We start from the raw sequence: 14,986 nt of genomic DNA, 5'->3' as shown, positions 1-14,986 counted from the left end.
TTGCAAACACAGATCGTTTGGGTAAGGAGCATATAAACCACAGGAAAGCTCCAGTCACAAGGGAATGCAGAAACCTCTTGATCCATCTAGCAACAAGGACCTGGAAATCAGCTGTTCTCTGAAACCTGACCAACAGAGTTTGGCTCTGGGTTGAATAACCTGAGAGGTTCAGGCAGTGTTGGTACCTGACCAGCCGGAGCGAGTCCTTGCGGATGTTCACCAAACTCCTCAGCGTCTTCACTGGCTCGTGTGGAGCTGGAGTTACATATGGAAACTGCAACAGAAAGGCAAATAATTCTCCTGTTATTACACTATAAAAGGTAGCAGCATGGTGCCTGGCATGCAATTCACCCAAACCAAGGAGCACCCAGCTCTCAGCACACTCAGTACAGCAGCCATGAAGAACAGCAACAGCAAATTCTATTTACAGACAAATCAAGAGTGTTTCAGGGTGAAAATCCTGCTCTGGTCCAGCATTAGCTCATTTGGGGAGTACACACTTTAAGAAAGGGTATTTTCACCAGCTCTTATTTGCAGCCTGATTTCTCAGTCAGGAAAGCACTGCTCTCACCAGCTTTTATTTCCACTACAGAAACCACCTGCAGCCTGAGCAGAAGAAATGCAGCCCTTTCATGTGTGTTACAGCATGCAAACAGTGACCTGACTGCTAATCAGCATGGAGAAGCCCTGGATTACTGGGGGAAACTCTTTTTATCCTGAAACAATGGGGCAAATGTTCTGGAAAAGAAAAGAGACAGGGATAGGGGGCCTCATTCCATTCTGCAGTCAAGAAACCTCCTCTCACAGATCGTCCTTTAAATAGGGACAATAATGCTTCAGACTGTAATTCTCCCTGCTGGGCACAGAATCTCTGGTGAGAAATGCAAAGCAAACTGCTTGGAGTGGTGATCACAACCTGTACAGCTCCAGACCCTCCTGCTGGGGCCCAGGGACCACCAACACACGTTTCCCTGGAAAGGAGGAGCCACAGCACCAGCTACTCCAAAGCAAGGACTGGGCCCACTTCCAGAAAACAGCTCTGTGTTCAAGTGCTTTTGTTCCTTAAAGATTAATCAGAACTGCCAAAGGGCTTTAACTCTGCATAGGCAAACTGTATTCCACAACAGGCTCCTTCTCTTAGACCTACTTGGCAAACATCCCATGGTGTTAATGGCACCTCACACACTCCCCTCTGGAGAAATGATGCAAGGCAGTGCTGGGAGGTCACCAAGGGAGCCAGGCTGAGACAGGCAGGTAATTCCAGCCTGCAAGGTCAGGCCCCACAGCCACAGGGGCTGTGTGAGCACCCCCAGGCCTGCACAGCACCCACACATCCAGAACAATTCCCAGCTGAAGTCTCTCCTTCCTAATTCTCTTGCCCAACTACACTTTCTGCTTGAACAAGGATTTTCCAGACCCTTCCTTGTCCTACCCCAGAAAGTCCTGTTAACTGCCTGTGGTGCTGAGAAGAGCAATGGCACAGCCTGAGGGAACTCAGAAAGCAGAATGTTCTTGTCCCTGTTCCAATTCAAGCACTGAGTCACCTCACCTCAGTTTCCCCCCCTGTAAAACCAGGGTGATCCCCAACAGCCTCCAACACTGCAAACAAACTGAACAATGCCCACAGCTTTTCTGAGGAGATCCACCACTTCAGGTTTTCACTTCCATGTTTTGTAGCTGTGGAAACAACCAGGAAAACAGCTGGCAAAACAAGCAGCTCGTTTCCCTCTGAGAACATCTCCAAACTGCTCCTACTCTGTTACTTTCTGGTTCTTTTGAAGCAGTTCTGAGACGCAAGAGAAATCCAAAAGATAACACTTGTATGAAGTTCCTCTCTGTCCCTCACAAGAGTGTAATTTCCTGTTCAAGAACAAGCATTTGAGCTTTTCAGAGTCTCACAGACACCTGTGGGCACTGAAATACCTCTGTGCTCCAGTTGGGAAAACTAAAGGAGAGAAGGAGGGATGTTCTGAGCAGCTCAGCTCAGTTACAAAGCAAAGTGAAAACCACCAACTATCCAGATTTGTCTTAACACTGCCCTGTGCCCAGCCAGGCCACTCATTCACACGGAGAGCAGCACATGCTGAACACTGGCTGGAAGGCATCCAACATGCCCAGGAGCTTTGGGAAGTTCAGGCTCTGAGACTGGATCTGCTTCCTGACCTTCTCTACATGTTTTACACTTGCTCAGGCAGGCAGGCAGAATTAGTTCTAAATTCTGTGCTCTGGAGTCCCTGTCCTTCTTCCCACACTACTAATTCCTTCTGTCCTACGTGAAAATAAGCCCAGAAGGTGAGCACTGCTTAGGGAAACTCTGCTTGGATCTGAACAGACTGGAATGACACTGCCCAAGCAGCAAGGACCCCTCAGGTCTGTGCCATCCTCCTCTACAAGCCCTACAAGGTTTTCCAAAACAGGCAGGAAGCAAAAGAGTAGAACAGAACACAGGAACTTGCCTGAACAGGTCTATTCCCAAGGAAGTTTAGGTCCATGTTCTCCCCAAAAAGGTAGCCCTCGGGGTGAGGGGTGTCAAACTTCTCTCCTCCCATAAAGAAGTGACTTGCAAAGTAGTTTCCTAGAAAAAAACAAACCCACAAGGGAATCAAAAACCTCTCTGAATGAGTGGGGCTTCCCAGGTAAGTCCCAGTTTTGAATTCACAATTATAAATGAGCACAAGACACAAAAAAATACTTGTTAGTTCAATCTCTCCCTGTACTACTGAAGGCCACTGCCAACAGCAGGAGCAGGGGGATAAAACAAACCACAAACCTGGAATAAATCATTACAGTGGAGATAATTCTACTTTAGTTTGTTTTCCAGAGAAGGGACAGGGAGCAGTAAGAGTCAGCTCTTTCCAATATTGCTCCATTCTGATGAATTCTTCCTGTTTTCCCCACTTTCCAGTGTAAAGCCCAGTCCTACAAACACCACCAACCTGCTCAGAGAAGGGTGAGGCTTCTTCCCACTGCAAAGCCTGGCACTGCCAGAGGGGCTCCTGGTGGGCACAGTTTGCCTTCCCTCCCCTCTTTCACTCCCAAATCCCAGGCAAGAATCTCACAAACCCTTTATGTGAGCAAAGCTACAGACTGTACACCTCGATGCTGAATTTAATTACCAACACTGGCAGCTCCAAATGCAGAAACTGGGATGTGTGGAAGAGTTAAGACAGGGACTGACTAAAGGGAACTTCAGCTCTGAAAGTTTCACCACAGATTTGTTTCGTTCATCTTTAAGGTGATGCACCACAGTGCAAATTTCAGGAGATGAGGCCAGTGTGAGGTCACTGGGATTCTGGAGCTCTGGATTAACTCCAAAGGCAACAGAATCAATTCAGGTGTATGAGAGCAGCACAAATGCAGCTTCCTCTGAGAGAGACTTCAGGAAAACACTCTGAAACATGAACTTCTCAGAGGTACAATTGCAGAGAAATAAGTATCAGGAGAGAACTAAAATAAAAGGCTCCATCTAAGCCACTTCCCTTCGAGTTTCAGAGTGGGGGATAAGAGGACTGAGCCAAATGTGCATTCACTTCCCTGGGTGCAATGCACAGACAGCATAAATTTGTGTTCAAATGAGTCCTTCCAGAAGCAGTAACTAATCATCTGAGTGGCTATGGAGGCATTCTGGGGGGAGCTGCAGTCCCTCCAGGCAGCAGCAAGTGTGATTACTCTGAAATGGAAGCCTTTCCATGAATGGCTCTGTTTTTTCCATTAAGGCTTTTTTCCTTTATGCTTCAAGAAAGGCCCTTCTTGCTCTGCACAGATGGCAGTGCCTTAATGACGACAGCAGGCTCAGCTTTGCTGAGCTCAGCTTACAGACACCCAGATGTTTGTGGTACTGAAACACGTCCTTCTTTCCAGATACAGCAATCAGCTCCAGCACAGGTCCACAAACTACCCAGAATCTGACCTACAGAATCAGAATAACAAAATCACAGAATCACTGAGCTTGGAAAAGACCTCCAAGACCATTGAGGACTCCAATCTTTGGCTGATCAGCACCTTGTCAGCCAGACCAGAGCACTGAGTGCCACATCCAGTCATTTCTTGAACACAATAAATATCATCTCATTCCACTCCCTGCCATGGGCAGGGACACCTCCCACCAGCCCAGGTTGCTCCAAGCCCTGTCCAACCTGGCCGTGGACACTCCCAGGGATGGGGCAGCCACAGCTTCTCTGGGCACCTGTGCCAGGGCCTGCCCACCCTCACAGGGAAGGATTTTTTCCTAGTATTCCATCTAAACCTATTCTCTGTCAGTGTGAGGTCTCTCCTCCTTGTCCTGTGACTCCAGGCTCTTGGAAATGGTCTCTCTCCATCTTTCTTTTAGAATCACAGAATGATAGAATGGATTGGGTTGGAAAAGACCTCTGAGACCATCAAGTCCAACCCTTGGTCCAACTCCAGTCCCTTTACCAGATCATGACACTCAGTGCCACGGCCAAGCTCAGCTGAAAAACCTCCAGGGATGGGGAATCCACCCCCTCTCTGGGCAGCCCATTCCAATGCCTGAGCACTCTCTCTGCAAAGAATTTCTTTCTGCTCTCCAACTTCAATTTCCCCTGGCAGAGCTTGAGCCCATCGTGCCCCCTTGTCCTATTGCTGAGTGCCTGGGAGAAGAGACCAAGCCCCACCTGGCTCCCTCCAGGTCCTGGAAGGCCACAATTAGGTCACCCTGAAGCTTTTCTCCAGGCTGAACAGCCCCAGCTCTCTCAGCCTTCCCTCCCTGCAGAGCTGCTCCATCCCCTCAGTCCTCTCGGTGGCCTCCTCTGGCCTCTCCAGCAGCTGCATGTCCTTCCTGTGCTGCCCCCAGGGCTGGAGGCAGCTCTGCAGGTGGGGTCTCACCTGAGCAGGGCAGAGGAACAGAACTGCCCCCTCACCTGCTGCCCACACTGTGGGATGAGCCCAGGATGCAGTTTGAGAGCAGCATCTCCAGGAAGCCTCTCCAGCACCTTGTGATGGAAAGGCCTCTCATGTATAACTGGAACCACACCCAGACACAGCAAGCACAGTTAAGTCACCTGCCACACTGCTGTTCTTCCATTAAGAACTGCTTTAGGGATCTCTAACAAATTATTAGGATTTCCCACAAATGCACCCTCCAACACAGCAACTGGAAACCAGAGCTGCAGTTCCACCTTCAGACTGAACCTCTTTCCATCTTCTAAGTCACCTCCTGCAAGGTGAAGGAGGTTTTATTCCCCAGAGGCACTTTTTTCACAAGCAAACAAGAAATGCCATCAGTGCCAGCCACAGAGAGTAGAGGGAAAATCACTCTGAGGAGCTCCTGGTGAGCAGAACAACCCCCAGGCTCCCTGTTATGGGTTTAGCCAGGTGGGCCTAAATTTAGGTTTTAAAGTTCAGCTAGGCCTAGGATTGTCAGCTGAGTTAAGCTGGGCTGAGCTGACAGCTGACTTCTTCCAGCCAATAATATTGTATTCCATACCATACTACATCATCTCAAAGGGGGTAAAATCCAGTGTGTGGGAGTGGCTTAGTTAGTTCCACCATGGCTGCATTAAGAGGAGGACATCTGGCAGCTCCTCTGCTATGCTGGGCCCTGCTCCTGGTGCCTCTGCTTGCATTTTGTTTGCATTCAGGGAAGTAGAGATATTTTGTTGTTATACTTTCTCTTTCTTGCTGAGTGTCTTTTGGAGTGCTTATGAATTTAGAGTAATGGGCTTTGCATTAATTGGGGAGTGGGGAGTTATTCCTTGTTATATATGCATAACTTGTGTAAGTGTGTGTTACATTGCAGTATCCTCTTAATTTTCTCTTTTCTGTATAAATACATGTAGTTAGTTCCAGCATAAACCTGGTTTTGAAGTTTTTCATTTCTCTCTCTCTTCTTTTCCCTTGGCTGGTTGGGGGGAGGAGGAACCCTCTTCACTCTGTCCTGGACAGTTGGTGTTTTGCCAGCTCAACCCAGGACACTCCCCCAGTGCTGCTGCACACACAAAAAGCTGCCACACACTCAAGGCCTCAACAGCCAAACTAACAGAGCAAAATGGCAGCAAACTGTCTCCACAGATTTATAACACCACTCTCAGCAGCTAAAAAAAGACATTCTATTGCAAGCTTTCAGAAACCAGTTGCTACAACAACACATGAAGTCCAGAGCCCTCAAGGTAAGACCAAAGTTATGCATTAATCCTGTCATTAATCCTTAGGACTGGAGCACAAGTCCTATGGGGAGAGGCTGAGGGAGCTGGGGTTGTTTAGCCTGGAGAAGACGAGGCTCAGAGGTGACCTCAGCACTGTCTATAACTACCTGAAGGGAAGTTATAGCCAGGTGGGGGCTGGTCTCTTCTCCCAGGCACTCAGCAATAGAACAAGGGGGCACAATGGGCTTAAGCTCTGCCAGGGGAAATTGAAGTTGGAGAGCAGAAAAAAATTTTTTACAGAGAGAGTAATCAGGCATTGGAATGGGCTGCCCGGAGAGGTGGTGGATTCACCATCCCTAGAGATCTTTAAATGCAGATTGGACGTGGTGCTGGGTGCCATGATCTAGTAAATGAACTAGAGTTGGACCAAGGGTTGGACTCGATGATCTTGGAGGTCTTTTCCAACCCAATCGATTCTATGATTCTATGATTCTATGATTCAACCACTGCCACAAGCAGCTCAGAGTTTGCCCAGGTTGATGAAAACACCTTAAGGAAGCATTTCTATAAATACCACACCAAGGACTAAAAGGCCACGGAAAGTTCAAGCTGGAAAATATGAGGCCTCCTCTTTTCCAGTCACTGTGACATCCACACATTCAGGATTTTTTGTGTCTCTAGAAAGCCTGTCTATATTTTCTATGCATTGGTCTCCTGCTGCTGCTCCACCTCTGGGTTCTGCTTCCAAATCCATTACAAGGACATCTTTAGGATTTTAGCCAGGCTACCAAACCCTTTGAATCCTGTTCCCACGTGTCCCCCAGCCTATAAAACCACCTTGAGCCACCTTAGGCAGGTGTTGCCAGGCCAGCTTTAGACAGAGTTCTGTAGCTGTGGGCACTAAGTGCCATCCTCTTTGGCAGGAAAAAAAGAAAAGAAAAAAATAAACCTTGGATTAACCCTCTGCAGAACTGCTACAAAGGGAAACCCTCCAGGAAAATGCAGCTACACACTTCCCAGGAAGGAATCACACATCAATAACCAAGGATGGAGTAGGATAAAAATGCCAGAGCAAAGAATAACTGTGGTTTTATCTCTCCAGAGTAAAGCAGGACAGAACACAAGAGAGCATCAGATAAAAGAGAACACCAATGGGTGACACTGCTGAGGTCCAAGCAGGGGTTTTAAGAGAAATTATGGTGGAAAAACAACAGTGGTACCCACAGAATGGCACAGTCTGACTCAGAGTTTGTCCCATGCAAAACCAAACTGAGCCCAAGGCTGGTCCTTGGTGCTCATCACGTGACACCAAAACACTTTATATTTATTACAACACAGAGGTGGGGGTTTAGTGTCATAAAGGCACCAGCATTAAGCACCAGACTGCTCCAGTCATAAGCACCTCTCCCCAGCCCAGCACCCTAATCCCATCCCATGCAACCCACATGGCTGTGATCACAGAATCACAGAATGGATTGGGTTGGAAAAGACCTCTGAGATCATCAATCCAACCCTTGATCCAACCCTACTGTGATCACCAGCCCAGGGCACGGAGTGCCCTGGGCTGGTGATCACAGTGGGGTTGGATCAAGGCATGGTGGATTCTCACTCAGTGCCACATCCACAGTGGGGTTGGATCAAGGCATGGTGGATTCTCACTCAGTGCCACATCCACAGTGGGGTTGGATCAAGACATGGTGGATTCTCACTCAGTGCCACATCCACAGTGGGGTTGGATCAAGGCATGGTGGATTCTCACTCAGTGCCACATCCACAGTGGGGTTGGATCAAGGCATGGTGGATTCTCACTCAGTGCCACATCCACAGTGGGGTTGGATCAAGACATGGTGGATTCTCACTCAGTGCCACATCCACAGTGGGGTTGGATCAAGACATGGTGGATTCTCACTCAGTGCCACATCCACAGTGGGGTTGGATCAAGACATGGTGGATTCTCACTCAGTGCCACATCCACAGTGGGGTTGGATCAAGGCATGGTGGATTCTCACTCAGTGCCACATCCAATCTCAGTTTAAAAACCTCCATGGATGGGGAATCCACCCCCTCTCTGGGCAGCCCATTCCAATCCCTGAGCACTCTCTCTGCAAAGAATTTTTTTCTGCTCTCCAACTTCAATTTCCCCTGGCAGAGCTTGAGCCCATCGTGCCCCCTTGTCCTATTGCTGAGTGCCTGGGAGAAGAGACCAACCCTCACCTGGCCAGAACTTCCCTTCAGGGAGTTCCAGACAGTGCTGAGGTCACCTCTGAGTCTCTTCTTCTCCAGGCTGAACACCCCCAGCTCCCTCAGCCTCTCCCCACAGCACTTGTGCACAGGGGACAAAGCAGCCTCCAAGAGCCAGGAGCACAGTTGTAACTCCATCAAAACACAGGCTGCAATCGTACAATGTTCATTAACAGAAAGCAATTAATGTCTACTTAGGCTTCTCACCATTAACAGTGAAGTGACAGAAATTGAGCTCCTTTTAATTACTCAGCCAGACACTCTCCACCACAGCACACCAAGGGCTGGACTGTCAGCACAGTCCCAGGAACAGCCTGAACCAGCACCGAGGCAGGATGAGGCCATCCAGCCTTCCCCATCACCCACACCTGCAGGGCCACCAAAAGCCACCTCCCAGCAGACAGGAATGTGGATCTGAGCTGGGATAAGTATCATCCAGCAACAAACACGTAGCACAGTCAGCTGGGTTTGGGCCATCAGTGCATGAGTTCTGGGCCCCTCAGTTCAGGAGGGACATTGAGAGGCTGGAGTGGGGCCAGAGAAGAGCAACGAGGCTGGAGAAGGGACTGGAGCACAAGTGCTGTGGGGAGAGGCTGAGGGAGCTGGGGGTGTTTAGCCTGGAGAAGAGGAGGCTCAGAGGTGACCTCATCACTCTCTACAACTCCCTGATAGGAGGTTGCAGCCAGGTGGGGATTGGTCTCTTCTCTCAGACACTCAGCAGGAGAACAAGAGGGCAGGGCTCTCTTGTATAATTTGGCTATCAGAAAGAAATTCTTTACAGAGAGAGTGGCCAGGCATTGGAATGGGCTGCCCAGAGAGAGGGTTTTTAAGGTGAGACTGGACATGGCACTCTGTGCCCTGGGCTGGTGATCACAGTGGAGTTGGATCAAGGGTTGGACTTGATGATCTCACAGGTCTCTTCCAACCCAACTGATTCTATGGTTCTGTGATTCAACCTGGTGCTCACGAGGAGCTGGGAGAAGACAGGAAGGGAATGGCAGGTGGTGGTGGCTGTCACCAGCTCCAGAACACAGTAGGAGGAATGGAGAGAACCCCTCCATGAGCTCTGGGGAGGGAGGAGGAACACCAGCTCTGTGTGAAATACAGGGACGTGTCTCTGTCGTGACACTGTCACAGCACACATGGCTCATGAGCTGGGAACAAGGGGATGGACCAGGTGTGACTCTGGGTACTCCTCTACTATTTGAAAATGCTCCTCCTCTGATTAAAGCCTCTTTCCCAAACAACACACCAGTCCAGCTTCAGAGAGAAGTAATCTTTCTTACTCCCCAAAATCTCCAGGGAATTCTCTTCCAGGAGACTTCTCCAGAGCCATCCCAGGTGCTCCTTGCCCTCTTCCCCACTGCAGGTGAGCTCAGGGAACAGGAGTGGAGCTGATGACAGAGCTGTGGGAAGCACTGGTGCATCTCTCACTGGTTCTAAAGGGCATGTGAGACCACAGGCTCACAGATCCTTTCACTGCTTCAAGCACAGAAGCACCACAGAGATCATGACTGTTCCTCACTAAATGGCAAAAAATTACCCATTTTTAGCCCGTTTTATGGAGGCATTGACTCTTCTGTACAAACTGAGTCTTTCCACCTGGTCAGGCAGCTGCAATGCCAGCACAGGGTTCACAGAGCAAGAAATTTTGGTGACAAGGAACCAGCAAAGAGGGGTAAGAGAAGGGGCCACAGCAGCCTCAGCTGTCCAGCTGCAGGAGGGGAAAGGGAGGTGATCCACACCCAGAGCCTTGGAGGAATAAGCAGGGCATTTTCAGAGGATTTTTGACTATAAAACTGTATACAAGTTGCAACAAAGCTGTTAAGTGACCTGTGGATGCCTCACTGAGGGCTCTGGCTCATACAGGCCAAGGATTGCACTCCAACCTGCTCAATCCTCCCACCAATAACCACATCAAAAGCCAATAAAGGAGAAGTGAATATTCACCTGTGCCTTGGCAACCAGCTGTGACTCAACACGGTGCTGTCACTGGGAACGACCTGGTACAGTCACCCTGTTCCTTTCTACAGGCAGGCTGGCAGAATTGCAGCCAGAATACCTGTATTTGGGGGTTATTTCCTTGCACAGCATGTTCTTCTTGTGAGGGGGTGTGTTTGCACCCAGCCAAGGATGGCAGCTGATCAGACACTCACAGTAAATCAAGATCTGCTTAAACCAGAGACTTGCAGGAACAGAATGGAAAATGTGCAGGACAACCCTGGGTGCTGCACAGGGTTCCAGAGCATGGGTGACCTCAGGGAATGGTCTCTCACACATCTTCCACTTGTCAGGGGTAATCTCGGAGCCAGGGGTGTGTGTCAGGCTCAGACTCCAGCACACACACTCACACATCCAACACAGCCCATGGAAAACTGGCTTCTCCCAGTCAGTGACAGTGTCGAGTCAGGAATAATTAGCAGCCATTTGGCCTAAGAACATCTTGTACTACTTCCAGCTTGCTTCCTGAAATCCAATAAAACTGTGCTCACTCCCTTCCAGTCATCTCCACTGTCAGGTTTAGTACCAGCCACAACCAACTCTTTCCAGCTCCAGGATAAACATGCTCAGGACCAGAATCACAGAATGATAGAATAGATTGGGTTGGAAAAGACCTCCCAGATCATCAAGTCCAACCTCTGGTCCAACTCCAGTCCCTTTACCAGATCATGGCACTCAGTGCCACGGCCAAGCTCAGTTGAAAAACCTCCAGGGATGGGGAATCCACCCCCTCTCTGGGCAGCCCATTCCAATCCCTGAGCACTCTCTCTGCAAAGAATTTCTTTCTGATCTCCAACTTCAATTTCCCCTGGCAGAGCTTGAGCCCATCGTGCCCCCTTGTCCTATTGCTGAGTGCCTGGGAGAAGAGACCAACCCCCACCTGGCCAGAACTTCCCTTCAGGCAGTTCCAGACAGTGCTGAGGTCACCTCTGAGCCTCCTCTTCTCCAGGCTGAACACCCCCAGCTCCCTCAGCCTCTCCCCACAGCACTTGTGCTCCAGTCCCTTCTCCAGCCTCGTTGCTCTTCTCTGGCCCCGCTCCAGCCCCTCAATCTCTTGCCTGAACTGAGGGGCCCAGAACTGAACACAACACTCAAGGTGTGGCCTCCCCAAGGCAGAGTCCAGGGGAAGGGTCACTGCCCTGGGCCTGCTGGCCACGCTAGTTTGGATCCAGGCCAGGATCCCATTGGCCTTCTTGGCCACCTGGGCACACTGTTGGCTCCTGTTGAGCTTCCTGTCCCTCAGTCCCCCCAGGTCCCTCTGCCTGGCTGCTCTCCAGCCACTCTGTGCCCATCCTGGAGCGCTGCAGGGGGTTGGGGTGGCCAAAGGGCAGGACCTGCACTTGGCCTTGTTGAACTTCATCCCACTGGAATCAGCCCATCTCTCCAGTCTATCCAGGTCCCTCTGCAGAGCCCTCCTGCCTTCCAGCAGGTCGACACCCCCTCCCAACTTGGTGTCAGCAGCAGGGACAGTGTCGTCCTGAACATGCTCCACCTGAGGAAGGGAGAGGAGCTGCCACCCTACAGCCCTCCCTCTTGTAGGCTTTGAATCTCCACCTCAGAAGTGTTCACAACCTCTTCTTCTGCCTAGAACCATCCTGAGCCTGAACAGCTCTTCTACCTCCCCAAAGTCAGAGGATCCTTGTGAGATAAACCTGAAGAAGGCAAAGAGAAAGCACAGGCCTAACACCAGCTTTTGGAGAGAGCCCCAGCAAGTGCCACAGAGAATTAACTAACGAGCCTATACTAAAGAGCCTTTGAAGGAAATACCAACATTTTTATTTAATCAGAGGCAGATATCACACATGGAACACTCTCTGGCAACATTACAGCCAACAGATCCTTCCAGGATGCACAGGAACATAAACCCAACCTCAGATGTGTCATGGGGCTGCCTTTGACAAGCCCAACACACCACCAGTCCAGGTAACTATAACAACAAAGAAACAACAGACGGTGTGAAAGGAGCAGTTTAACGCCCAATACACATGGTGGGTGTAATTAACCCACCCCATACCTAAAATCCTCTCACACACAGATCCTGCTGCAGCCAAGCAGGAACATTTGCCTTTCCCTGCAGCCCAGAAAAACTAGTGTCCAACCCCTCAAAAAAGCAGATTATATTTTCTAAGAGCTCCAACACAGCTGTAAGATTTTTCTGGGCAGGTTTCCCCCTTCCATCTCCTCCACACCACCATTCCTGCTGCAGGCCAACCTGCAACAAAACAAGGACTGGAGCACAAGTGCTGTGGGGAGAGGCTGAGGGAGCTGGGGGTGTTTAGCCTGGAGAAGAGGAGGCTCAGAGGTGACCTCAGCACTGTCTGGAACTGCCTGAAGGGAAGTTCTGGCCAGGTGGGGGTTGGTCTCTTCTCCCAGGCACTCAGCAATAGGACAAGGGGGCACGATGGGCTCAAGCTCTGCCAGGGGAAATTGAAGTTGGAGATCAGAAAAGAATTCTTTGCAGAGAGAGTGCTCAGGGATTGGAATGGGCTGCCCAGAGAGGGGGTGGATTCCCCATCCCTGGAGGTTTTTCAACTGAGCTTGGCCGTGGCACTGAGTGCCATGATCTGGTAAAGGGACTGGAGTTGGACCAAGGGCTGGACTTGATGATCTCGGAGGTCTTTTCCAACCCAATCCATTCTATCATTCTATGATGGCAGGACCCTGAGATGACCCTGCAGCCCAACCAGAGGTCCTGGCTGCCTCCACCACACAGCCCTGAGGATGTCACAGCCAGCAAGTCACGGACACACCCAGGGCTCAAATCTCTGAATGAAAAGCCTGCGAGTCCCTGCGAGTGAGGGGACCCAAACTGATGCTCTGCCTACTCTTCAGCCTGCCTGGAAAAGCCCCAGCAGAACAGAAACTTAGGAAAATGTGTAAGTAAACGAACACTGTGGTGGGAAAAAGCACCTGAATTTCCCTGATGTCTTGTTGTGTGAGTAGAATAAGTAAAACTCTCCACACAAGTTAAATCTGGCCCATCCCAAAAGGCAGTCACAGGCTCGTCCCACCTGCCCACAAGTGGCACTGACAACTCTCCAAGCTTTCAGAGCAATTCCCTTTGGAAAACACACCCCCATGTAGGCCCTGTCAGCCCAGCAGCTGCCAGACCAGAGCCAGTGCCATTTCAGGGAGCTGGACAGGGCTGTCCTGTGGGAATTTTGCCATCCTGGATTCCACCAGAGCCACTTTTGCTCCGTGTCCCCACCGAGCTCCGCCATCTCTCCCCCCTTTACCAGCAGCACTCGCCACTGACAAACCGCCTGCTGCAGCCACATTCCCAGAGAATTCCCGGAGAATTCCCAGCGGGCAGAGGAGCCTTGTGCACCCCTGTGACCTCCAGGGCTGCACGGGCTGGGTACGGACAGAGGGACAGGGATGGACAGAGGGACGGGGATGGACAGGGGGAAGGCACGGACAGGGGATCGGGGATGGACAGGGGGACGAGGATGAACAGGGGGAAGGCACGGAGGGGGGAACGGGGATGGACAGAGGGACGGGGATGGACAGAGAGACGCGGAGGGACAGCGGGATGGGGAGGGACAGGGTGACAGGTACGGACAGGGGGTCGGGGATGGCCAGGGGGAAGACACGGACGCGGGAAGCCACGGACAGGGGCACGGGCAGTGCTGACCCGGCCCCGGGGCACGGGCCGCCCCTGTGCCCGCACACTGACCCCGCACCGGGGCACACTCGTCCCCGTCCCATCGCTCCAGCCCCCGGAGCTCCATCCACGGCCTCCCCGGGCGGGCCGGGCCCGAGGCAGGGTCGGAGCCTGAACCGGAGCCAGAGTCGACCACTGACAGGCGCTCCCGCAGCCCTTTCCCCGTCCGCCCCGCTCGGCCCGGGGGGCACCGGGCCCGGCCCGGCCCCCTGCCCGGCCCCCGCGGCCCTCACCGGACTTGGGCGGGTAGCGATAGGCCGAGTTGGCCTGGATGTCGATGTCCTCCACGCCCGCGATGCGGCGGCTGAGCAGGGAGCCCATGGCGGCCGCGGCCCGGGGGGCGCAGAGCGGCGGCGGCGGCACCGGGACCCGCACCGGGACCCGCACCCACGGCGGCGGCGCGGGGCACGCCGGGACGGCGAGTCCGACCGCCCCGGGACTACAGATCCCGGCATGCACCGCGCCGGAGCGACCCACCGCGGCTGGGGGTGGCGGAACGTACCAAGGGCCGCGAGAAGGGGGGACAGCGGGGACCCTGCCGGCAGGGGGTGCTGCGGAGGCACCGGGATGGGATGGGATGGGATGGCATGGCATGGCATGGGGTGGGGATTGGAGGCAATGGAGTGGGATGGGATGGGATGGCATGGCATGGCATGGCATGGCATGGGGATTGGAGGCAATGGAGTGGGATGGGATGGGATGGGAATGAGATCCAGATGGGATGGGAATTGGACAGAATAGGATGTGATAGGATGGGATGGAGATTGGAAGGGATGGAATGGAATTAGAGGAAATGGGATATGATGGGAATGGGTTGGAAATTGGAGGGAATGGCATGGCATGGCATGGCATGGCATGGCATGGCTGAGGATGGGGATTGGATGGGAACAGGCATGGCAATGAGGAGGGGGATTGGATGGGGATGGGAAGGGGATTGAAATGGGGATGGTGATGGCAATGTGGATGGGAATGGGGA

General features: G+C 51.9%; 1 protein-coding gene across 3 annotated transcripts in view; it reads right to left on the bottom strand.

The window, feature by feature from the left end:
- Positions 1 to 14,441, bottom strand: part of MGRN1 (mahogunin ring finger 1) — a 56,722-nt gene extending 42,281 nt beyond the window's left edge. For all 3 annotated transcript variants that reach the window (XM_071570857.1, XM_071570855.1, XM_071570856.1), the window contains exons 1-3: positions 14,244 to 14,441; positions 2,457 to 2,575; positions 186 to 274 (exon numbers count right to left, since the gene is read on the bottom strand). In XM_071570857.1, coding sequence (XP_071426958.1) covers positions 186 to 274; positions 2,457 to 2,575; positions 14,244 to 14,331 — 296 coding nt within the window. In that variant the 5' untranslated portion in view covers positions 14,332 to 14,441. The remainder of the gene's footprint in view (positions 1 to 185; positions 275 to 2,456; positions 2,576 to 14,243) is intronic.
- Positions 14,442 to 14,986: the final 545 nt, after the last annotated feature.

This window comes from Pithys albifrons, chromosome 16 (assembly GCF_047495875.1).
Source record: "Pithys albifrons albifrons isolate INPA30051 chromosome 16, PitAlb_v1, whole genome shotgun sequence".
In the NCBI taxonomy this organism is placed as follows: Eukaryota; Metazoa; Chordata; class Aves; order Passeriformes; family Thamnophilidae; genus Pithys; species Pithys albifrons.
The sequence above is the reverse complement of the archived record's forward strand: the minus strand, read 5'-3'. Positions and strand labels throughout refer to the sequence as shown.